Source organism: Amblyomma americanum, chromosome 10 (assembly GCF_052857255.1).
Source record: "Amblyomma americanum isolate KBUSLIRL-KWMA chromosome 10, ASM5285725v1, whole genome shotgun sequence".
Classification (NCBI taxonomy): domain Eukaryota; kingdom Metazoa; phylum Arthropoda; class Arachnida; order Ixodida; family Ixodidae; genus Amblyomma; species Amblyomma americanum.
The window spans coordinates 123,754,647-123,779,348 of NC_135506.1; the positions used below are offsets into that span (position 1 = coordinate 123,754,647).

The 24,702-nt window shown below is 49.6% G+C and overlaps 1 protein-coding gene across 1 annotated transcript in view; it reads right to left on the bottom strand.

Moving 5' to 3' along the window:
- Positions 1-24,702, bottom strand: part of LOC144106970 (BAG family molecular chaperone regulator 2) — a 78,752-nt gene that overhangs the window by 42,288 nt on the left and 11,762 nt on the right. Inside the window, exon 2 of the mRNA XM_077639935.1 lies at positions 15,864-16,200. Within this exon, the coding sequence (XP_077496061.1) occupies positions 15,866-16,200 (335 nt within the window). The 3' untranslated portion in view covers positions 15,864-15,865. The remainder of the gene's footprint in view (positions 1-15,863; positions 16,201-24,702) is intronic.

A 24,702-nucleotide genomic window follows, 5' to 3' on the forward strand; every position in this document is an offset into this window, starting at 1 on the left:
ACCTCGTCCGCCCCAACTACGGATCAAATATCCTCGTAGCGAGCAAACCGCACGCAGAAGTTGCCAACGAACTTCGACAAATCAAGACACTGTCCCTTGGAGACCTCACTCATGGCGTGAATGCCTACATACCTTTCACAGAGCACGACAGACGGGGCGTAATCCACGGAATTCCGGACCACGTGACACCGGAAACTCTCCAGACGGGCCTATACACCCGATCACGCGGGACCACCGTACTCGACGTACGACGCATGGGCAAAACATCGTCAATGCTGATCACTTTCAACGGTACTTCAAGAGCGCGGAGTTTCGTTGCCATCTGTACCGCCCAGCACGACAATTATGCTATGTGTGCATGCAGCCGGGTCATCGCTCGAATGTGTGCCCCACACCAGACCTGGCGGCCTGCAGGAAATGTGAGGCCCAAAATCCTCCTCACGGACATCAGTGCCTGCCGAAGTGTGCTATGTGCGGAGGAACACACGAAACCGGCAGCAAGGAGTGCCCCAATCGGTTCAAACCACCCAAGCAAAAGCCACCATCCGTCCTATCCTCCACCCCACCCATCAAGGAACAACACCGGTCCAGGAAAGACAGCCAGGCCCGAACTCGGACGCCGCGCTGGTTCAGCACGGACGACGAGTCATCCAGCCAAAGCTGCAGCAGTAGAAGCAGATCGAGATCCTTCTCCACCAACCGGTCAACCCCTCCTCCCCCTTCACCCAAGCAAAAAAGGAAATTAGCCGGCCACACCAGGGGCAAGCCAAGGCCACGGACAAAAAGGTGAGCTGGGCAGAGCTCGTTAAGAACTCTCCCACTGTTCCTTCGAACAAACCCACTCCACCCAAATGCTCAGACTGCGCAAAAATGGCACACACTATCGACAAGCTACAATCCCAGGTAGCGGAGCTAGCCCGCAAGTGCACTCCTCTCACCACCCCCCATGTCCAACCTCCCCCACCTCCGGCGCCCCGGGACGTTGAGACTTCCCCCAAACCACTTCTACCACCAGTGGCGACACCCACTCCCACACCTCGCCAACCTACACCACCCCCCTCCCCAACATATATGAAGAAATATAGGGACGTCTCTTGAATAGCATTATGAACAATATAAACCCCCTTCTCAAAAATTCACCTCCCAGCTCTCAGCCCAAATCGCACAAATAGGCGCGCGCCTGGACGCACATGACGCCCAATTTGTTACCCCACAGGCACTGATAAACACCAAAGCGCCTAGCAGAAAACGTGTTACCAGCTCTGACAACCCTTGAGCAAAAACTTACCGGTCCGCGACCGCGGCGGTCGCTTTGAGTAGCGACAACGAATCTGTCAGGAGCTTTACCAGCCACCAGGATGGCTCCGCTCTCTAAATCATGCACTCCTGACCGCCTAGAGATCTGGCAATGGAATTGCCGAAGTTTCAGAAGAAAACAAAGCCTCTTGAAACAATACCTCAATGTCACCCCCATTCGACCCAATATAATCTCCCTGCAAGAGGTAGGAGCCGACCCGGCGCCGACTCTCCCAGGATATTACACAGTCCACAACGCGAGCTCGCCAAAAGTTGCCACCCTTGTTTCTAAGGACATAACGGTGGTCGAACACTCCTTTAGAAAACAGGAGATCAACTACAGCATAATCGAGGACATTACCAACAAGAGGGGCCGCAAGAGCACCTTCGTTGTGAACGTGTATCACCCCCCACGGGCAACCAAGGCCGATTTCTCTGACATACTTCAAGAGGCAGATCAGCTAGCTGTTTCGCATCAGCTTATCGCACTCGGTGACTTTAACGCCCCCCACAGGGAATGGGGCTACAAAACGAACTCGCTGCGTGGTCTGAGCGTGGTACGAGCTCGGGATGCCCTGGGCCTGGAAATACTTACTCATCCTTTATACCCAACCCGCGAAGAAAACAGCGTCACGCGCGATTCATGCCCTGACCTTACAATCGTCAAGAACATCCATAACGCTACGTGGACAAATCTCGGAGAGAGCTTAGGTAGCGACCACTATATCGTAAGCACGTCTATCACCTCCGCAAACATTCGACGCACCCTGGGAACAGCCAAAATCACGGACTGGACTAAATACCGTGCACAGCCCGTTCCGGAAGACCCCATTCAATCAATCAGCGAATGGAGTGAACAGATTCAGAAAGCACACAAGGAGGCCACCACCGAAGACGTCACCTTCTGAAGTTGTGGCAGACCCGACGGACTCTGGTTCGCAGATGGAAACGCCAACGCCTCAATCGTCCCCTGATACTGTGCATATCACAGATCACGGCAGAAGCACAAGAGTATGCACAACACTTCTCTCAACAGAATTGGCAGGAATTTTGCGAGTCAATCGCTCCTAATAATAATAATTGGTTTTTGGGGAAAGGAAATGGCGCAGTATCTCTCTCATATATTGGAGGACACCTGAACCGCGCCGTAGGGGAAGGAATAAAGGAGGGAGTGAAAGAAGAAAGGAAGAAAGAGGTGCCGTAGTGGAGGGCTCCGGAATAATTTCGACCGCCTGGGGATCTTTAACGTGCACTGACATCGCACAGCACAAGGGCGCCTTAGCGTTTTTCCTCCATAAAAACACAGCCGCCGCGGTCGGGTTCGAATTCCATCGCTCCTCAAATGCTATCTTACCGCCACCTTCTCTGCTCTCGCACGACGCCCATCCCATATCGCCCTGTACCCCCTGATTTGGTGCATTGCCATGTGCTCCCAAAGCTAGCCTCCCTGCGCCGCGTTGTTTGATTTCTAACCTTGCTTGAACATCTAGTCTCATGCACAGGACCGCATTGCCGAAAGTCAGGCTAGGAACCATCACCGCTTTCCAGATCCCTCTTATCACTTCATTCCTATTGTAATTCCACAGTCCACTATTTTGTAGCGTGAGCTACACTAGCCGCGGTTGAGCAGTTTCGCGTGGCTCTTGGAGAGCCGTGCTGCGCATGCGCGATGAGCAGTGACGTCACACGGTGCACAGCTGGCGCGCCGGAGCCGCCGCCGCGCGCACCTCGCCAGTCTGCGCGTCCAGAGGACTGCCGTCATAGCCGCGGCAGACACACTGGCGCCAGCGCGTGCCCAGCTACGTGCCTCCGTTGTGCAGTAGCCAAGTATGACGCTGCACCGGAGCCGCTTGATAGTGCCTCTCATTTTGTGCGCATGCGCAGAAGTATCAGGGGGGGGGGGGGCTATACATATAGCGGGGCATTTTCCAGTGGTATAGTCATGGAGAAGGAGAACGAAATTGCTGCTCAGCTGCAATTGATGCTCAGCGGCTCAGCGTAGCTGACCCTACGTATATCCTGGCATAGCCGAGCTAAGCCGCTGCTTTTTCATGACAGCTGCATTCCTACTAGCTTTATTCATTACATATTTTTCATGCTCTGTTAGATACTCAGCACCGTTATTAATCCACACCCCAAGATACTAGTACTCATCCACTACTTCTAGTGTGTAGTCCTCTATTCTATGCTCGCCGCATTCATCATTAAATATCATGACTGCAGATTGTTCCTTACTAAACTTTAAACCTAAGCTATCTCCCTCTGTACCACAAATGTCTATCAACTTCGGCAAATCTTCCTTGTTTTCAGCCATTAGCACTACGTCATCCGCGTGCATTAGTCCCGGTAATGACTGTTTAATCAATTCTCTTAGCTTGAAAAGAGAAAGGTTGAAGCCTAGTCCACTCCTTTCCAATTTGATCTTTTATCCTTGCCGGTACAATATGAACAGCAATGGAGACAGAGGATATCCTTGCCTAAGCCCCCCCCCCGTTATTCCTATAGGTCCTGGTACATTTTTTTTATTTCATAAGCGCTTTGGTACCTTTATCTACATCTTTTAAAAGATTACTTGCTCCATCTTCCACATCCAGTGCGCCCAGTATGTCCCACAAATCCTCTTGAGAAACGTTTTCGTAGGCTCCCCTAATATAAAAAATGCTAGCCATAGGGCCTGTGTTCCTTTTCAGCAATCTCTATACACTGCGTCAATTAAAACAGCTTGTCCTCCAACCTCCTTTGTTTCCGGAACCTTTTGTAGCTCCCCTAGCACCCCCTCATTGTTGCTATGTTGCCACACTTCGTAGCGCTCCCTGAAGTTCAGTTTATTCGCGAATAGGCCGTTTACAGCGCGCAGTTCTTCCGTTTGAGACCAGATGGCGCCGCAGGCGCACTCGGAACACGACACCATTACAAGCCTCGTAAGTTGCCGGCGTGTAGTCAGCGACGCAGCGGTGGAAATATCGCGGGTGGCTGCCGAATGCGTCCTTTCTATGATGTAGAAAGGCAAAGGAAATATGTTCTTCGTTGTGGATTGCAAGGACTGAGACAGAGTTAAAGGTGTGGGATGAGATCGTTTGCGACCTTTATGGAACCGAACTGCAGAAGGACGTACTGTGTTCGCGCCTGTTCGCGCCCGTTCGCCATGCTCCCATTCGCAACGGGCGAATGCAACGAACACGTCCGCTAGCGCTAGTAGCCAATATAGAAAGAAAGCTTTCTGTTTTGGAATGTTGCGAGGACTGCTCAACATAGCCCCAAGAATAAGCTGTTCCGCCACCGAAACTGCGCCGACGTGCTTTCAGTTGCTGTCAGTTGCGTATGCGTGTGAGTGAGACCCCATTGTTCATAAGTTATGGTGTGCGGCTACTACTAACAGGAACGCCCCGAGGCCGAAGTAAGAACGTAAAGAAGGGCGACGTATGCTCCTGCATATCGTTACTGTAGATTACGGAGTGCACAGCCGCGCGAGCAGACAACGCTTACCGTCAATCCGCGTGTTGCATGACGTCTTGATGCCACTGTACTATTGTTGATCTTCGCTCCAAGTAGCGCGGTTTTCGTCCACTATATTCGGAATAAAGCATTTGCGTTACGGCTGCTGTGCTTGGTGGTTGTCTCTTCCTTGCGGTCCATGCGAAACAGTCACTAAAAGTGACCTCCCATTTCAGCGCCCGCAGGGAAGCTGATTACTTTTCGCCAGCGATGACCTAACTCTAGCACTCTCATGTCCGCATATCGTGTGTGGAGCGCACTGCAGTTTTATGTGTGAGGCTGACATAAGTGTGAACTTCGTGTAGCATGAACGCGTTGCCGTACGCGTGTTATAACAGCAATATGGGGAATCCTTCGAAACGGTTCCACGCAGCTCGTGGAAGCTGCTTGATGCATAGTGCTGCTACCATGAAAATATCTGTGTATGGATTTTTTTTTTGGCGCCGTTCTGTGTTTAACAGACCAGTAGAAAATATTTTAGGATTTCTAAGCACTCTTAACAAGTTGCAAAAAATGCTTACGTGAACGCTATAGAGCGGTGTCTGCATGAATGTACGCAATACGACAACGACTCACACTGCCGCAGGAGCATTAAACGTTGGAGTTGAAGATAACGACAATAAACAAAATTCAGCATAGAGAAGCATTCAGGCGAATCGGTTCGAAGAGCCGGAGAGCTGGGCGGCTATCCGCGACATGAAGCCCAAAGGTGAAGGCGGAAAAATGTCCAGTCGCGCGGAGGTCGATAAAGTAGTTGGGTTACGTCGTCGGATAGGGGCAGCACGCGCCCGATCCAGAGAAGTTAGCGGCAATACGGGGGCTGTAAGCGCCGACTACTCCGCAGCGTCCTCGGCTTGTGCAGCTACTATCGAGAATATGGTGGAAGCTAGGCTGAGATGGCGAGGTCGTTGACAGCACTGACGGGTAAAAAGGTGGCGAACGAAATTCCGTGGCCTAGAGAAGCCGACAGTGCGTTTCAGCGCCTCAAGGCTGCACATTGCGAGGCCACTGCTCTTGGGAGGCCGGACCCGACCAAGCCATTTTGGCTCTTCAATGACGCCTCCGCGTTCGCCGTCGGGTCTGCCTGTCTCAACGAGATGAGAACGGTGCGGGGGTCCCGATTGCGTTTGATAGTCACAAGTTCTCTCCGACACGATGGTCAATTTTTTTCTAAAACAATTTATTTAATTGTGACATTCTTTCACACAGAACGGTTAGGATGACAGAGCAAAAGGCCTGACGAGAGCCCTGTCACCCATACAGTGCTCAGATGTGCACATTGAGATGGGGGCCTTTGCAGTTTTTTGAGGCCGAAATAAGTTTGACTTCTGGCTCTTCGGCGCACCGGTTAAAGTTGTATCGGATCACAACCCCCTTTCATTTCTAACGCTCAGCACCCTAAACGGGGCTCAACTAACACGCTGGGCACTGGCGCTGCAAAGGTACAATGCATTGGTGCAGCACCGTAAAGGGAGCTCGCACAGTAACGCTGAATAACGGTTGCTGGCATTCAGACGATGGCGTTCGGGCGGGCGCAGAGTGCGGGAATCTTTGGAGGAACGTGTAGGTGTCGATGAGTCAGCATCAGGTGCGTGGGACGGTGCGAAGAAGTACGGCATTCCTTCGACACATTTGCCTATGTAGGAAGGGTGGCCGGTGACAGGCATCGCCGTGTGGCCGGTTGTCAACGGTTCGTCAAAGGTCAGGGGCATTGCCTTTGTGCCTGTAAACCGAACAGCTTCCCTCGACCTTCCCTTCAGTGACACGGCTGGCAGCAGCGGGGCCCAACAAAGAACCCCCTCCCTTTACTTCCAACGGGAGACTGCATGACAGTACCTTTCCGGCTCTTTGGAATGTCGTAAGCGTGGGAACCGCGCAGGGGGTCATAACTGAGCTTTGTTCTAGGAAGGCGCCGGATTGACACCTGCGGAAAGGGACTCCGGGGTCCGTCTAGTTTGTTTATTTCACCTTAGGAGAGAGTTTGGCGTGCACTATCCGGATTGTAGAGCGGGACGCGCGGTTCGGAGAGCCAATCGTTTTTGTAGAGATCGCTCTGTGCATCGGATTTTGTATATATTTTGATCACTTTATTTTTGATTTTGTGTTTTGGGGAACAGTTGTTAATATGGTCAGAGTTGAAGGGGGCAGCACGCAGGAAGCCACCAGTAGTGTTCAAGCTTGCTGCTATTGGATGCTTCCTAGGGCGAGAGGGACTCCCGAGAGCTTAAAACCGAGCCCGGGAGCCCAATCACTGGTTCTGGACTAGTTTGAGGTGCTCTTCAATTTCGGCTATGCCGAGGAGGGAATATTTCCCTTTTAGCCAGTTCATCTCAATTGCCACTATTTTTATATATGCTGTTTTTGTAAATATGATGTATTAAACTTCAGTTCATTTATGAAATGAACGGCGGCGCAAACAAGGACACTAACAAGAAAGAAAGAGACACCACATGCGCACACTACCAACTGTTTATTGCGCGGAAAAGTGGCATATTTAAACGTTCAGCTCAAGCATGTGACATCGCATTATCACTCCGAACCCAACACGTGTAAAAAAATCATCAACATCAGGAAAACGAACAATTAAATTTAACCCCTGCATAAAAAACTAACAGATTCTGATAAAAAATTAAAAAACTAAAAGGAGGGGGCAATCTTTTAGCAAAAGCAGTGTCACACGATCGTAGCAATAGCAGAGTCATACATGAGAATCAAAAGTAGCCAGACAGTAAAAAAAAAGTAACAAATAACAATCGTAGCAAAAGCAGTCAAACAAAGGAAGCAAAAGCAGTCATAAACCGAAAAAACAACAAACAATAAAAGATAAACCCAATAAAAATGTAAACAGACGCCCGCTAGAAAAGGAGAGCTGAAAAGTCGCACTGAGCATGATGTCACAAAAAACTTTCAAGAAAGGAAACTTCATTTCTACGGAGGGATATGGAAGAGTCGCTAACACAAGTGATTCCCTTCTTTTTAATCATAAAAGCCTCTAGAATTTCACGCGCCACCTGACCGCGACTTCTGCCCAGAATCCTTATTCCGTTAAGTCTTGGCTCACACTTGCATTCTTTACAGTGATGAGGCAAATTCGACCCGCCTCCGTTTTCTAGCGATTTCTCATGCTCCCGAGCTCTGTCGTTTTTTTTTTTTTATGCAGGGGTTAAATTTTATTGTTCGTTTTTTTGACGTTGATGATTTTTTTCCACTTGTTGGGTTCGGAGCGATAATGCGATGTCACATGCTTGAACTGAACGTTTAAATATGCCACCTTTCCGCGCAATAAACAGTTGGTAGTGTGCGCATGTGGTGGCTCTTTCTTTCTTGTTAGTGTCCGTGTTTGCGCCGCCGTTAATTTCACCATGCACCAACTCGCCCCTCAGGCCGTTATTCTTAAGTTCATTTAAGTTGAAAGTTTTATTCCAGCAGAAAAAGAAAAAGTTATAATTTTTGGGGTTACATCTGCTGAGGTTCCCGAGGCAAAAGGCGTCTATGTGGCGCCTGACCAGGCCTCGTGACCTTCGCGCACGCAGCGTGGCAAAGAACAGCGCAGTTATAGAGATCCCTAAATAAGACAAATGATAACCATCTGACATGAAAACTACCGACAGCCAAAAAATAAACACACAAAGCACTGCGACCAAAATACATTGCATGCAAGAAACAGCCAACAACCAGCAAGACAATTTTACATCGAGGAAAAAAAATTACAAGTGATCAAGGTATGACTCAGTGACAAGAACTGCAAATAAAATCAGGTCATGAAAACTATCGATTCCAGCGAACTTGTTTCTGTTTCTTTTCTTCGTTTCTTTGTTACAGATTCCCTCCCAGCTTTCCATACCATGAACAACGCTGTGAAGGCATAGTTGGGCTGGCACGTTTGAAGTTAAAGTGCAGCTTGTTGCAGTAGAGCTTCTTTCACTCTCCTTTTTAAAAGAGTAGCGTGTTATACATTTTGTTTTTGTTGCGATGGAAAGAATTTCTGTAAAGATGTTTAGTAATAATGGTAGCTGGTAACCAATTTACTACTCTCCGTACGTTGTTCTAGCCCTTTGCTTCCTTTATTTTCCTTCTCTTTACGCATATCCACAGTCTGGTCGTCTGTAGCCGGTAACCAAACTTGTGCCGTGCGGTTTTATTTTGAAATGCAGGTAACAGTGGGAATTCATATTCATATCTGGATTTGTTTCCTATAAAACAAATACACTTCTTTTGTGGAACATACAGTTTTTCAAGATTACTCTTGCCTGTGCTGCCCCATACTAGGATGCAGTAGTATAAGCTCGCGTGATAAAGTTTCTGTTTAAACCAAGCTGGAAAAATAAATCTTAACTTACTGAGGAGACCAAGGGTTCTTGAAACATTTTATACGTAGTTTTGAAACGTGATGCGTCCAGCTCAGATGTTCATGAAAGTAAATTCCCAAGAACACATCCACTCTAATTATCTTACGGTCCTGAAAAGTAAACTTTACTTTTGTGTCAATCACCTTATTCCTTGTCCGAAATATTACATAACTGATGTTTTCTACGTTAATAAGGGTTAGTTATTTTGAAGATAACCATGTCGACAGATCACGAAGCCATTCATTTGCCGTACTCAATACATTGGCAACATTGCGACAACTGAAAAATACATTTGTATCATCTGCGTACCAGATAACGTTAGGTGTCTGCGGTATCATTGCGATATGATTTATATATACAAGGAGTAGTAACAGGCCTAAATTCGAACTCTGCGGTACACCATATTTTATAACTTGCAAGTTTGACTTAACGTACTGAAGACTATTCTGTAAATAGCGTCTGATTAAACGAGTGCATCGCCACGAATGCCCTATCTTTCCAGTTTTTTTGAAAATAATGTCATGCTTTATGCAGTCGAAGGTCTTTTTGAAATGCCTAAGAATATGCCTACAGTGTAGAGTCTGTTTTCAATGTTTGAAATTAACTTTTCTAAGCAAATTCAACTGATTTACTTTTTTGGAACCCGTATTGCTGGGGTTTGATGACGCCCTTGCTGAATAATAAAAAACTGCTCAGTTTATTGTTGATTGCATGCTTCGCTATCTTTGAAAACACCGAGGTATGGATATAGGACGGTAGTTCCCGACACGCGGGCAATTTTCATTTTGTCAGGAAATAAGCCATCCCGCATGATGCGGTTACAGATGTGCGAAAGATGTAAGCTTAGAATGTTGGCTACTGCTTTTACTGGCCGAGCTGCTATTTCACCGTACCCACTTGCACAGCTGTCCTGGAGACCTTTCATAACGGATTAAACGTCGTATGGTGTTAACTCGTTAACTCCCGCAGTCACCGACGGAGCACCTCAGGTGTGGCTAGCCTTCCCTTCACGAAACCGTCTCGGACGGCGCACCCCTGGTACAAGAAAAGGACCAAGTGAAGAAACTTTACTAGCGCCAAGACGGTGGCGATATATGCGCTTGCTAAGCGCGGGCACAGTTAACCGGAATGCCAAACTAAATGTCATGATTAACGCATCAATTTTATCCCTTTAATAACGTTAATCCTTCTTTGATAACAACCGCGCTGTGGAAGTATGCTAGGCAATGTTTTTATAGTTCCTGAAACGCAGTAAAACGGGGCTACACACAGGCGCGGCCCCGGAGCTGCGGAAGGCCCGAAGTCCCCGAGAAACGCCCGCACCACGGCGCACCAGTCGGCGGAAGACGGCCACGCCGGAGAACGGCTATGGACTCTGGTTATAGTGATTCTAGTTCACTATAATTCTGCTCGGATGGATGGATGGATGGATGGATGGATGGATGGATGGATGGATGGATGGATGGATGGATGGATGGATGGATGGATGGATGGATGGATGGATGGATGGATGGATGGATGGATGGATGGATGGATGGATGGATGGATGGATGGATGGATGGATGGATGGATGGATGGATGGATGGATGGATGGATGGATGGATGGATGGATGGATGGATGGATGGATGGATGGATGGATGGATGGATGGATGGATGGATGGATGGATGGATGGATGGATGGATGGATGGATGGATGGATGGATGGATGGATGGATGGATGGATGGATGGATGGATGGATGGATGAAAGGTAGGAGCGTCCCCTTTGAAACGGGGCACTGGTTGTTGCCACTATGCTCAGTTTTTTTCCTTTATTTTTGTTTACTCTGCTGTAAGTTGTTAATACAATTCGCCATTTCCTTTAAAAAAACGTCTTCCTACACTTTAAACCTTATGTCACCTCTCTGCTTTTGTGCCACCAATTCTCCAATCGCTTTTTGCTAATTTCCGCCGCAGATTTATTTACATGACTATTGTTATCTCTAAACCCTAAGGCCTAAAGAAGATTGACTGTGCCTGCATCGACATCGGGATGGATACCATCGCATTTTAGGATGAGGTGTTCTATTGTTTCTTCAGATTTACCACACACAGCACATGTGTCATCTTCGTTAAATTTTTTTCTGTAGCTGCGCGTTCTAAGACACCCTGACCTAGCTTCAAAGAGGAGGGCACTGCCTCTTGATTTATCATAAAATGTTTCCTTCCTGAACTGCCTTTTCCAGCATCGATATAGTTCTACACTATGCTTCTTTTCCATTGAATCTATCCAATTTTTACCTTCGACGTTTTTAACCTGTCGTTTAATGCTCTTTCTTTCTCCTTCCTCGTCTTTGGCATACTTACTGGCCAGCTTTCTAGTTCGTTTCCGCCACTGTGTGTCAACGCTCTTTCTGTACAGGTATTTAAATACCTTAGCTGGCCACCTGTTATCATCCAATTTCCTCAGGCGTTCTTCGTATAGTACTTTACTCTGAGCTTCCCGTGCTTCTAACGATGTCCAGCCCATATCCACCTGCACTGCCTCGTTTGTGGTTTCCCCGTGGGCGCCTAGTGCTAATCTTCCAACAGTTCTCTGATTTACTTCTAATCGCGACTGAACTGCAGCCCTTTAGCATAGAACCGCATTCCCGAAAGTAAGCCCCGGCACCATTATTCCTTTCCAAATACCTCTGAGGACTTAATACCTGTTGTACCCCCACAGTGCCGTATGTTTCATTATCCCGGCATCTCTTCGCCCTTTTGCTATGAGAGACTGTTCGTGCTTTTCCATGTACATGTTCAAGCGCCGACGGGGGCGCAACTCACGGCGAGGAGCCCAACTGCTGCAGGATAAACTGGCCGCCGCGCCGGCTCCTATAAGACTGCAATCCGAAGGCGGCGGCGGGTCCTGCTGTGTTCTCGGTTTCCCAAGACTGCTGGTTTTAAACGTAAACTACTGAAATGTCGCATGGTTTTCTATTGTACAGGCTTGCACAAGCAATATTTCACCAGAAAGAGAGTTTCACAGCTCCAGTTCCTCGAATGAGCTTTTCCCTCTGCAAACGTTGCAACACCCACAGTAGCGTTTGTCGGTTGCCGGATAATTAAACTATGAGTGCAAATTGCATGCAAGAATAATTGATATTGGTTCCCCCCACGTTAGTCGAGAATAAGCGGCAAGCTTTTTGTTGGCGGTGCGACACCAAATGAGACCCACCCAGCTAACTGCCGCTCGGCACTGCTCTAAAAGCGGCACTGAACTCTGGCTAGGGGATCGATGTATATTAGCGCAAATTTTTCAGGGGGAACATTTTCTTCGGAAGTAATTTGTTCTGAGCACAAATTCTCATAGCTCTGTTGAACTTTTGTGTCTTGTGCAACCATTATACGATGATTTCGAAAAACAACGGTACACAAGCATGAAGCGGTAAACATGAATCACTGCGACAGTATGGCCGCGCTGCAAAATTATGAAGACAGCAACAGCTTTGGGGATTTCTCATCATGCCAGAACGGTTTCTTTCGTCTTGCTTGAAAGAGGATTGTTATCTCGCTACTGATCGGTACAACTCGTTGCAAAGATATGTCACCTGTCTGGTCTAAGGTGAACATATCCCAAGTTGTCAAATGGGTTTAAGGCAGTTTTGTCCAGCTGGGGTCAACTAGTTTGAACTGACACCAACTATTTGATCACTCGGAATCTTTTCGTCTGAGTCGGATATTCATTATTAATTACTCCCTTCATTCACTGCTGCCCTCCTTATGTCCGGGCCAAGAACAGATTCCTTTCAGTACCGGTTGCTACCCTCAGAAAACCCCAAAGCTCATGCTCGGCTGATTCGTGGTCGAAACTTCGCGTTTTGAGCGCACAGCACGACAGCTGCACCATGCTCGCCTTTTTTATTTTTTTGCTTCCCGCACTACAGCCGCCGGACACCGGGAGTATTTTGGTTTCGGCAGCAGAGTTTAAGCGCTCTCATACAGTACATACGCTAACTATGGTACCTATACGACCGCACAGCAAAGGCTAGCAACGGCCACGCGTTACCGTATTAGTCCGTTGTGCGTCTTTGCTGAAGCAGTTTGGAGACCGAAATCTGCAGGCACGCAAGATAAAAGCGTTTATTATGAGGAAGTAAAGCGGTGCGTTGGTCGTCGGTGGTGTGCACTTATTTCGCTCTGATCTCAGAAGCGCCTGACTACACCAGCTCCTTCACGTGATGTAGAGACAAATCAAGAAAGCGCAAGAATTGTTTAAATTTCTTCCACGAAAAAAAAAAAGCTCCAAATTTGGCCCGCTAGGCCGTGCGGTGCTTTAGAAACACGCTCGGTTTCACGCTAGGTTTCTCAATCTGCTGAGCCGGCTGCGCCGGAGCGATCCTGCACAACTCTCATCTCATCTCACCAGGTGGCGCTGGCTGCTAAGCGATCGCGGCGGCTCCTGGCGAATGCCCGTTGCCTATAGCTTCCGCTCTAAAACAAGCCAACGCATCCTCCTGCGTACACATGTTTTATTTTTGTCAGTTTTTTTTCGCGCATCAAAAAGTATAAAAGAAGTAGCGTTGCACGGCAATGAGGTTGGGCGAGTGTGGTTCATTTGTGCACGCCGCAACGACCAAGCAATTCGCAGCAGTGGTACAGGCAGTAACTACACTGCAACGTCAGACGCAACGCTAAGAAAAGAAGACGCACACATACGATGACGCATTTAAGGAGTGCTGCGAATGAAACCGTGAATTGGCAGATACACTTTTCCCCAACATGTGAAGTGAGCGCAGGTCCAAAAGCTACAATAGACTGTATTAACGCAGTAACGCAAGCCATTGCGACCACACTCTACATTCTGTCCATCGCGTAGGCAAAGGTACAGTCTTTGCCAAAACAAACAGCCCTGCTGCACGGTTTGCAAGCCGTGTATACATAGTGGGGCTCTTTAAGCACATTTGACAGTCCTAGGCTTGGGAGGGTTGAAGACTTAAGTTCCTCCCGCCTTTGTGAGATTAGGGTCCCTGAGTATGCAAGAGGAGCCGGGCTGCAGGGCTCAGAACCAGGCCCCTTGGGCTGTATGCATTCGATAAAGACTGTACATGCGGCTTTATGCGGGATATTGAAAAAAATATTTACAGCTGACCTGCAGTGGCTTGTACTGTTTGATTTGGCCATGTAGGTGGCCACTAATATTCTTCTCCTCATAAATGGTACCACAACCATTTCTGCAAACTACAGATCGAAGTCACGTGTCTGTCAGATTCGAATAAGTCATATGTATTTTAGTACGCGGCGGTAATTGGACATACTCAAGATGCAATATATACAGTTGGGCGCAGTCTTTCTCACCGCGTTTACTTTGCTTGAATGTGACTACCAGGTTATTATACACTTTATTATGAATTATTGGGACCTTTTTAAGGACAGAATAAAATGTTTCCTGTCGCGTTTATATACCGGCAGCCCAACGTTGTCTTGCAGCTGCCATTTTCTTATCAGCTTCTTTAACCTAATTGTCCCTTGCGTTAAACGCTGTGTTGTGAACTGCTTGGGCGCCTGGCGTGTGCAGAAAAAGTTGGCTTGCTTTATGCAGAACAGGTGAGCACTGGATTGTGCGCAGCCCTGCCACATAAATATTTTGTTCGCAACACCACTTGAAATAGCAGATGTGCCGGACAGGCTCGTGCACACGGTCAGCTAATGGCTCTGGCAGACCTTTTTTGCGTCTTCTTTTTGCTGTTGACCGCTGGAAATACTCATTGCAGACTCACTGAGAGGCCGTCGATTAACCTTGCTGCCACGTGCGCCTAGGGCTTCGGTATCTCGCGGATCTCAATGACAGCAGGGTCCGATCCCTGCCCCGCAGTGGGGGAGTGTGGTCTATAGAGCCTCTTTCCTCTTTTTAAATCTATTTACCGACTCGAATGTTAACGTCGAAGCGTTTTTCACAGACACGGACACGCGGAAAGTCGAATGTAAAATGACAAGTTTCTTGCTGCAGTGTGGCCTGTGGCCACTTTTCGCGCCGTTCGGTGCCACCAGGCAAGGAGAACACCTTTCATGTGTTCCCCTGTACCCGGAACAGCAGCCAAGTACACAGCAACTGTTGGGCATCCTTCGCTCCACTCACACACAACGTGCCAGTAGGAACACGCGGAATGAACGACAAAAAATAACCTAGGAAACACCATTACGTGTTAAGCATGCAGTAGCGTTAAAGTATGAAGTCCCCTCGGCCTGCTTCTCGTCCTCCGGCGCTGCTTATCGCCGCACACGCCGAGCAGCCGCCGATACTCCATCTGCAGCGACCTCACTTCCATGGTCCACTAGGGTAGCCTACGCTGCGTTGATTCCGGCTCAGTTCCAACGTGATACACCGAGCTGTCTACGACACCTAAGCACACCTGCCAACTGACGTAGAGTCCGCCAGCGTGCTCGGCCAAGCCACGTGACCAGCGCACTTGCCAACTGCCAGCGGCCCTGCAAACTCGACCACGTCACGTTGTCTCGTGACGTCATACACCTCGTCGACCAATCAGCGAATTTTATGACAGACGACGCCGGACGCCTCGGGATTCTTTCTCCGGTGATGCTTTTAATGCTATCCCATCAAAACTACGTGCCAATCCGTGACGGGCGCACCGCTTGGCAACCCCTTGCCTGCATCACTCGGTGACCCTCCCCTCTCAGGTGTGGTTGCCTTGCGTTGCGCTCTACTTTGCATGCGCGTTCTCACAAGAGTGGAACAGCTCACCGTCAGCAGCGGCGCGGAGGCAGCGTAGCCAGGATGGCCTCGAGGCGGCGGCGCGTCTTCTTCTGGTCGTCGGCCGTGCAGCCTAGGATGGCGGCCTGGAACTTGTGGTCGATGGGGCCCGCCGCGTCCGTGGAACACGCGCTCAGGTACGTCTTGCACAGCGCCCGCACTCCCTTGGGGTCCGAGGCCATGCGCAGCACCAGGTCGGTGACGTACTGCTCAACCTGGCCCAGCGCCATCTCCTGATCCTCGCTGCGCGGCGTGCTCACAGACACCTCCACGGACTTGACGCGCGTCTGGAGCCGCTCCACGGTCAGGCCCACTTCCTCTCGGAGCTCTGCACGCGCCTTCCCACTGTCACAACCAGCTCAAAGTGGAGTACTACCGGCAGCAGAAGTTTCTGGGATGCTGGCGTGGGGAAGTTAATTGTTTCGGCGCAGTTGCATCAGGTCAGCGTCTACAGTTTCTGATACTATAAAGCGACGAGCATGCTACATCTGCTGGTACCAATACGAGGCGACTTACTATATTAATTTTAAGAGAGCATACTTTCCGTAAACATTTTCAGCCAATAGTACAAAGTTGGCCTTACGCAACTTGTGGTGTTTTCCTCCAAAACATCGACATCAGCTCTTTTTAGAGCTCTTAAGCGCTCGTTCCTGGGTTTAACGGCGCCCGTCGCCAACGCCGTAACCGGGTGCATAGAGTGCCGCCGCTAGCTTTGAGTTGGCGCCGGAGTCGTACACGCTTTTGGCTTGTCACACCGTCGGAGGAGTGCGCTTTTTTGCATCTACAGTTAGAGTTAGCATATACAGCACCTCTAGCTACAGTGACTTCGTCCGAAGCAGAGTGCTTTTGGCATTATTGGTTGAATTCATGAAGTGTGTTTTTTTACATGCTGTAGGGACGGTAGTTTTAAACCATGGTAGAGGTAGGAAGGCTAGCGGAGGTAGCAGAATAGTGTGTGCCGTAGTGCTCTGTTTCGGCATTTTGGCGGGCTTTTACGTCACGTGGTCGACCGAACTGTGGGTCGACAAGCTAGGAAAGCCAGGGTGGACGGGGTGCTAGTGGAGTGAGAGGACTGCAAGCGTTGGCACTATTAGGACGAGACGGATTTCGGGAGTATAGCCGAGGCAGAGGAGGTTAGCTTCGCGTGAAGGTTATGTAAGCGATTTGAGGAGGCCGTTCGGACGATGGAAGGGGAATGGACATGCATCTAGCATTAAGGAAATCAAATGGGGACATGAAGGTGGAGCGAGTGGAATGGATTAAGCTAGAAACTCAGGTCGCCGAGTCGCCTCAGAGGGAGAGGTTAAGGCCGACCTTTTAGAGAAAAGTGGGGGCGAGCTGGAAGAAGATCTGGAAAAGCGCGCCCAGCTAGAAGAGCAGGTGAAGGCGCTCAAGTCGCGGCCGGTAGGCCACCCCGGTTCGGTGCACGGTTAGGTGGTGGACGAGGACAGCGTGATACAAATGAAGACCCCTGTCCCTCGGGCAGAAGGTAGCAGTAACACGGAGGTTCGTCGACCCTACAGTGCAGCAGGCTTTGACTGGGGATGGCGAAAAGGTAGAAACGGGTGCGGTGACGCGCGACAGTAGCGTACGGCAGCAGAAGGGCGAGCTAGCGCGATCCAGAGGACAACTTTCGCAGGCAGGAAGCGAATGGTTAGAGCGCACGAGGCTTCTGGTAATCGTAGACTCGAACGTAGCGAGAGTTGAGGTGGGCGTTTTAAAGAGCGAACGTAGACAGGCGTACGCACGTGGAGGCCCAGTCAGGGAAGTGCATGGTAGATGCAATGGCCTAAGCTCAGGAGGTGATAGGGGTCAACATGGATGATGAAAAACTTGTCATTATCCGCTTCGGCTGCGGGAGGTGGTTGGTTCGAAACCCATGGCACCGCCGGACACCCACCGGTAAAAATGAGTACAAGCCACCCCCGGCCCCGCGCCCGACTTCTTCAGGTGTGTGTGCTTGGAGGAGGCTCCGCAAACCTCGCTGCGCCCCTTCGGGGGCAGACCCAGTTTCGAACAAGACCGCCTGCAAAGGTGGTTCGTGATCCACTCCCAAGTGAAGAGTTCGACCCAAGGCTCGTACGCTCTAACCGGCGTCAAGTTCAACACTAAGGTCCTTCGTCAGAAGCGATTCGGAGTATCACTGCGGTCCTGGGCAACTTCGGTTTTTCCGGCGGTCTCTGTCCGACTTTGTGAGAAAAAAAGGGCCACAAATAGGCTTCTACTGCACGAGGCGGATTTAAGGTTGTTGACGGCGGAACTTATCGCTGATCCGTCAGAGCAACTGTGGTCAAGACCCTTTTTCCAAACATCTCAACCAGAAGAGCCGAACACCAGGCTGGGGGAATTCTTGTACCCATTAAAAACCGGTTTGTACCCGGCGGCACTGGGCATCGAGCCCAGTACCTCCCGAATGCGAAGAGGGTGCTCTACCACAAGGCCACGCTTCAGTCATTACCCATGCTGGCCTAAAAGATGTGTTAAGGGGAGGAGCCAGAACATCAAAAGACAGAAGTGGACATGCGTAGGCTTAAAAAGGCCTCTAAGATGGTGCATGTGGCCATATGCACAACCCCAGGGGTTCAGAGGCGGTCTAGCGGTATGGAAAGGAGGGTCACTGAAACTAACCGCGTAATTAGTGTAATGAGCCGACGACTTGGATACGGCGTAATGAACGCTAACAGTGACGCGTACGAGGCTTACTCCTATCCTTTTGCACAAGATGGCATTCACTACAGTGGTGCCACTGGCAAGAGGGTAGATTGTAGGATAGGTCACTAGGCAACAGCTTTTTTGGGGGGATTCCGAGCCATGAGGGCACCAGTCTAGACAAGGAACCGAGGGAGGAACCAAGATCAAAGAAACGTAGGTACCATAGGGGGAGAAACAGCCGTAAGCGCCAGTAGCAAATTAAGTCATACAAAGGGTACATTAACATGCAAGGTGGCAGGAGTAGACTGATATGAGAGGAAATAGAACCGTTAAGGCAGGATAATTTAATGGAATATGGGTTAATGGAAGCACATCATAGGGACATGGAACAAGCACCCTGTTGTACTGACTATATGCGCATGGGAATATTTCAATACAACAGAGGGCAGCAGAAAGGGGGGTGGAATTGGGGGCGTTCATTCATAAGAGTATGAATCGGCAAAGGGTCAAGTAGGAATGCAAGGAACATTTATGCTTTAAGGGAAAATGGCAGGGAAGCAAACACCTCTTGGCTTTGTATACCTATGGACAGGAGCTACTGAAAAGGAGGAAAACACAGAAAGGGTAGAATGTATAGCGAGCGACATTGATGGGCTGGAGGAGAGGGCGACATAAATGTGCACACAGAGAAGAACCTGGATGGGCACACAGATTCGACTAGGAGCATGCTGCTGGATATGTGTGACAAGAGTGATTTAATTGTATGTAACAGTACGGAGAAGTATGAAGCGCCCGTGACATATGAGGCAGGGAGTTTGCACTCGACGATAAATTATACACTTATGTCACATATGATGTATAATAGGCTAGGAGTAATGAACATGGCTCCAGAAGTCTATAGGTAGTGACCACTTATCAAGCTGAGTTTCAGGAAAGAAATCAATGTAGGGCCAAGGCAAGATTAACGACCAGATGGGATCTTTTACTCAAAAAAGCAATAGGCGATATGTGAAAGTGCTTGGTGGCCTGGCAACACTGCGCCCCCAGCTTCCTGTTGCCATCTTGGTTCGGTCGAGCTCGTCGAGCTGGTGCGTCGTTTTCTATATGCGTGCTTTCTTGATTCCGCTGAAGCTGTCATGAATCTCGATGAGTGGAATCTAAAAGACCAAGCTTCAGCTGCTTGAACTGCTCCTCTGTTACCAACTGTAGGTCCTTTTAGTCAGCGCCAGCATGCCCCGAGTCGTCAGCTCCAGCTGAAGAGTGGCTCAGATGATGGCAAGAATCGACACTGGGAAGTGTGTCGGAAAGTAGAACTCTGCCGTTGGCGTTTTAATGCGCGCATTTAAGCATCGCTTCAAGCGTCGCAGATTACCATCGCGATTTTAGTTTAAATTGCAAGAAAGTTCATATGTCAGGATATAGCGAGCGGCTATTTCGCGCTGAGTACGCAAATTTCAAGAGCTGGACTGGACGAACTTCTGTGGCTATGCAAACTATTGTGCGCACCGACGTTAGCACCTGCGTGCATTACAGTATAACCACAGAAGACCCTCGACCAGATGCGTAAATGCATTCCGTGAACTGCAGTGCGCGATGCATATACCGCGGTTTTCAACGTCACAGTTGCTGAGCCCGGTGCTGTTGCCAGAGTTGATTTCGCTGTTTTAGTTTCTAGCGCCACACTGAAGCCGCGAGGCAAGGTGTTGAGCTTTCTACAACGGTAATTAAACCAGACAAAATGAAAATGAAAATTTCGTTTTGAGGACAGGAAATGACGCACTTTCTCGCATATATCGGTCGACACCCGAACCGCGCCGTAAGGGACCCAAGCAGCACAGGTCATCGGCCCAATATTGCAACAGGGTGGTCCCATCCTGGTCCTTTGTAGGGCCAGCTTTGCCAATACAGTTACAATGTTGGGCCAATTACTTGTGCTGCTTGGGGAAGCGATAAAGGAGGAACTATGAAAAGAAAGGAAGAAAATGGTGCAGCAGTGGAGGGCTCCGGAATAATTTCGACCACCTGGGGATCTTTAACTTGCACTGACATCGCACAGCACACCCGTGCCTTTTGCGTTTCGCCTACATCGAAACGCGGCCACCGCGGCCTGAGAGACAACCGGAAACGTTTTCAGCACACTGCCGTACTTTGTAACACTCCCTCCTTCAGGACGCCAGGTGGCGCCGAGGAGTGAAGACGCTGCCACGTCGAGCTCCGCTGTTAATGGCCTTTTTCGGTGGATTTTGGGTGTACCCAGTCAAATCTCACGTCAGGCCATTTTCAGAAGTCCCGAGGATCAAGTGGAACCAACTCTCTAAAAGGCGGGACCACCAGTTTGGTTTTTACAAGACTTTGAAGTTCGGAGCAACCACACCGCCAAGTTAAGCCTAGCGTCCGAGCTTATAGCGTCCGGCCTAGCCGCCCTCGAAGGGAAAGCCTCGAAGCGTGGACGGCATGGACTGGCAGAGCGAGGCAAATCCGAGCTGCCAGCCGAACTCTGATACTAGTAAGGATGGAAATGTGGAAGCGATCGAGGCCTTAAAAGAAAATTCATGGTTCCTCCGGCAAGGAGGAAGATATGTGAAGTAATGCGACGCAGCGTCTGAAGCGAATGAGGAGGAATCCGTCAAGGGGAGCGAAGGGACCGAGGCCGCCAAATTGCGGAAAAGAGCGACAGGAAGGTCACTCGCCGAGAGATCCATCGGTACGGTCAGATTGAAAATATCGAAGATGTTCCGCGTAGTCCTGCGCCCGCACGGTAGCGCGGATGAGCTGACGAGGAAAGCGAGACCGAAGCTAGGCCAGGTCCTGATTACGGCTGCAGGCCTCGACCTGAACGGGGAAGACAGATTCATCGCCAACCGGAAGAACCAGTCCCTACTAATTATGACCCCGTAGCTCGGCAGAGCGAACAGGTACGAGAAAATTACGACCGCAAAAATTGGGCAAGTGGAGATAGACGCAACTGCTCAAGCGGCCATGCCGGAGGGCGGCAAGAGCGTCATATACGATGTTCCGCTGGATGTCACGGAGCAGGAAATTCGGAAGGGGCTCAGAGATAACCCTGGCTACGTTGGAGCGAGGAGGCTCGGGAAAAACTCCAATACCGTGCACATCATTTTCGGAGACCAAGAAGTCCCGGAAGAGGTGTGGTTCAACGGATTGCTGCATCAGTGCAACCTCTGTAAAAAGAAATTCGATGCGTGCTACGCATGCGGCAACCTAGGACATCGGTCGGACGTCTGCCAGGACACTAACCGCACTCGATGCCGAGGGTGCTGAATGCTTAATCCACCGGAGAGGCACGAACAAGATTGTGAGCCGCAATGCGTACTGTGCGGCGGCTGCCACCACCTGGGCCACAACCGCTGCAGAAGTATGTACCGGACCACGCACATTTAAGTCCGACAAGCAGATAAAGAAGTCATCCTGGCTCAAAACAAGCAGCAAAAGCCAACGCAAACCTGGAGCAGATCGAGAGGAAGAGGCGACGCCGCGGACACAGCGGGCCGTACGAGAGACTCTAGCGCGTCCGCCACCAGATATGAGTCCAGATCCAGGAACATGAGTAGGGGGCCACCACAACCAACGCCACACAGGGAAGACAAACATTGGCCGAAGCCCGGGAAGACGCCGGCCAGACAAGCAAAGACGAAGGAAGAAGCTAACGCTGGCGGTAAGTCGCTTAGCTTTGCTAGCGTGGTCTCCAAAGAAAAAAAACTCGGAACTTGACGAACTACAACATACTCAAGCCGAGCTTAGCAGAGAAACCAAAATAAGAAGACATGAAAGAGATTAAAGAAACACTCAAATCCCTAGTCGAGGCAGTTAAAGAGTTAAAAGAGGCAAAAGCTATATCTGCACCGGCACCTCCGGTGCTCAGGCCACCCGTCCTACGGGGCCCCGGTGGGGCAAGCGAGAGTAATTGAGGCGGAGACAGTGACGACTCAGATGAAATGAATATCGATCAGGCTAAACCCGCGAAACGGAAATAAGAGAAAACTAGTTTAATTGGACAAGCCAGAAACCACGTGGGATTTAGAAAATTGGTCAAGGATGAAATCATAGACTTCGAATTGAACCTGAATAAGAAACTCAAGGCGACATTTGGAGTGCTAGAAACGATGCTCCAAGTCCTTTGCAGCGCATCGGGTACGGAATATGAGACTCATAATGGATCCCAAAACGTCTAAGATTTGCCAATGGAACTGCCGGTCGTTGTCGATGAGGCGATGACTGCTGCAACAGTGCGTAGCTAGCCAGAACGCAGCCTAACAGCCTTTGGCAATGGCTCTGCAGGGAAACGCGAGGCGCATGGAAGCTTTCGGGGTACAAAAGCTACGATGGCGGGAAGGGAAGTAAAACCCAGGTCGTTACGTACGTCAAAAGCAACGTCGCCGTCGTCCTGCACGAAGTAGGCAACAGGGAGACCGAAACGGTCTTTGCTGAGATCCTGACCGGTAAAAAGAGCAGAGGCAGCATATTTCTACTCAATGTGCACAGCTCCCCGAGGTGCACGCAGGCGAGGTTTCGCCCGATATTTAAGAGAGCGATCAGCTTGGCAGGTAAGAACCCGCTAATAATAGCAGGCGATTTCAATGCCAGGCATCGAGAGTTGCGTTACACGACCAGGGTCAAACGCTGTTGGAAGACACCAATGAGTCAAACCTCTACGTCGCTAACGACATAAGATGCCCGATGAGGGTAGGCAACAGTGCGTCAGCGGACACACACCCGGACTTCACTCTCTGCCATAGAGCTGGCACAGTCAAGAGGACGAACAAGCATCAGGATCTGGGTAGCGACCACAACGTGCTAGAGCTAGAATTAAGCAGGAAAGTGAGCGTTCAGCCCGCTGCGTATCAGAAGGAAACCCAAGTGGATTGGGATAAATTCAGACAGATCAGAGAACGGGAAGAAATTGGGGATATTGAGTGCATTAAAAATTGGGCCACCCAATTAATTACCCACGTAAACGAAGCCACCGAAGAAACTAAAGGTGGAGATCTCCTTGAGGAGATGGATATCAGGCTATTCGGCATGTTCAAAAAGAAAAAAAAAGCTAACGAAGAAAGTCAAAAAGCAAAAGTGGAACCGGAATCTCAGGAGAGATATAGCCAGACACAACGTCGAAATACAAAAAGAAATACGCCCGGAAACTCGAGTCGCAACGTTGGGATAACAAAAGCGACGAGATGGAGGGCAACATGAATGGGGCCAAGACCTGGCAACTGCTCAGGCTCCTGACAGACCCAAGTGAGTCCAAGACGGCCGCCAACATAAAACAGGTCAAGGTGAGGTATAACTTTGAGGGTACGGACAAACAGCTCATTGAGGAGCTCAAGTCCATGTACGTAGCTCTCCCCGCCACAGCGCAATACAGAGATTACAAAGTACCGGCTAACAGCGAGCTTGCGCGCCCATAAGAGTGGCAGAAGTCAGAGCGGAGCTGTACGGCCTAAAAAGACGATCGGCCCCCACGCCGGACCTCGTTACTAACAAGATGCTCGGCAATCTGGACGACGAATCGATCAGTGCTTTAACCAAATATCTACATCAAGTGTGGGAGAGTGGTCAAGTACCCCAAGAGTGGAAGAGGGCTGACCACCCTAATCCACAAGCAGGGAAAACCACCGGGCTTAGAGCAGGCGAGCTAAGAGTAGGCGAAAGAACCTACAACTACATCAGATCATTCCTGCGAGACAGGACGGCGATCACAGCTTTCAGGGCTTAAAATCGGTGGAGTCCCCGCTGGGAAACAGAGGCACTCCGCAGGGGCTGTGCTCTCACCCTTCGTTTTTAACATCGTATGAGGGAGCTCCCCCGTAAGCTTGGGCATCTCGATGACTTAAAAGTAAGCATTTACACGGACGATGTGACCGTCTGGATCTGCGAGGGGAACGACTGGTACATCACATCAAGGCTCAAAGAGGCAGCAGATATAAACAGCAAACACGCGGAGGAAGTAGGTCTATGCTGCTCACCGGAAAAATCTGAGCTCCTGGTAATTACCAGCAGTAGCGGGAAGATATCAAAATTAAAGTAAACGGAAACGAAGTTTCGAAAGTAGATGAAGTTAGAATATTAGGTATAATTGTCAACAGCAGGGGTAGTAACAGAATACTGATTAAGAAATTAAAAGACCAGGCGGAGCTCGGTGCCAGAGTATTTAAGAAGC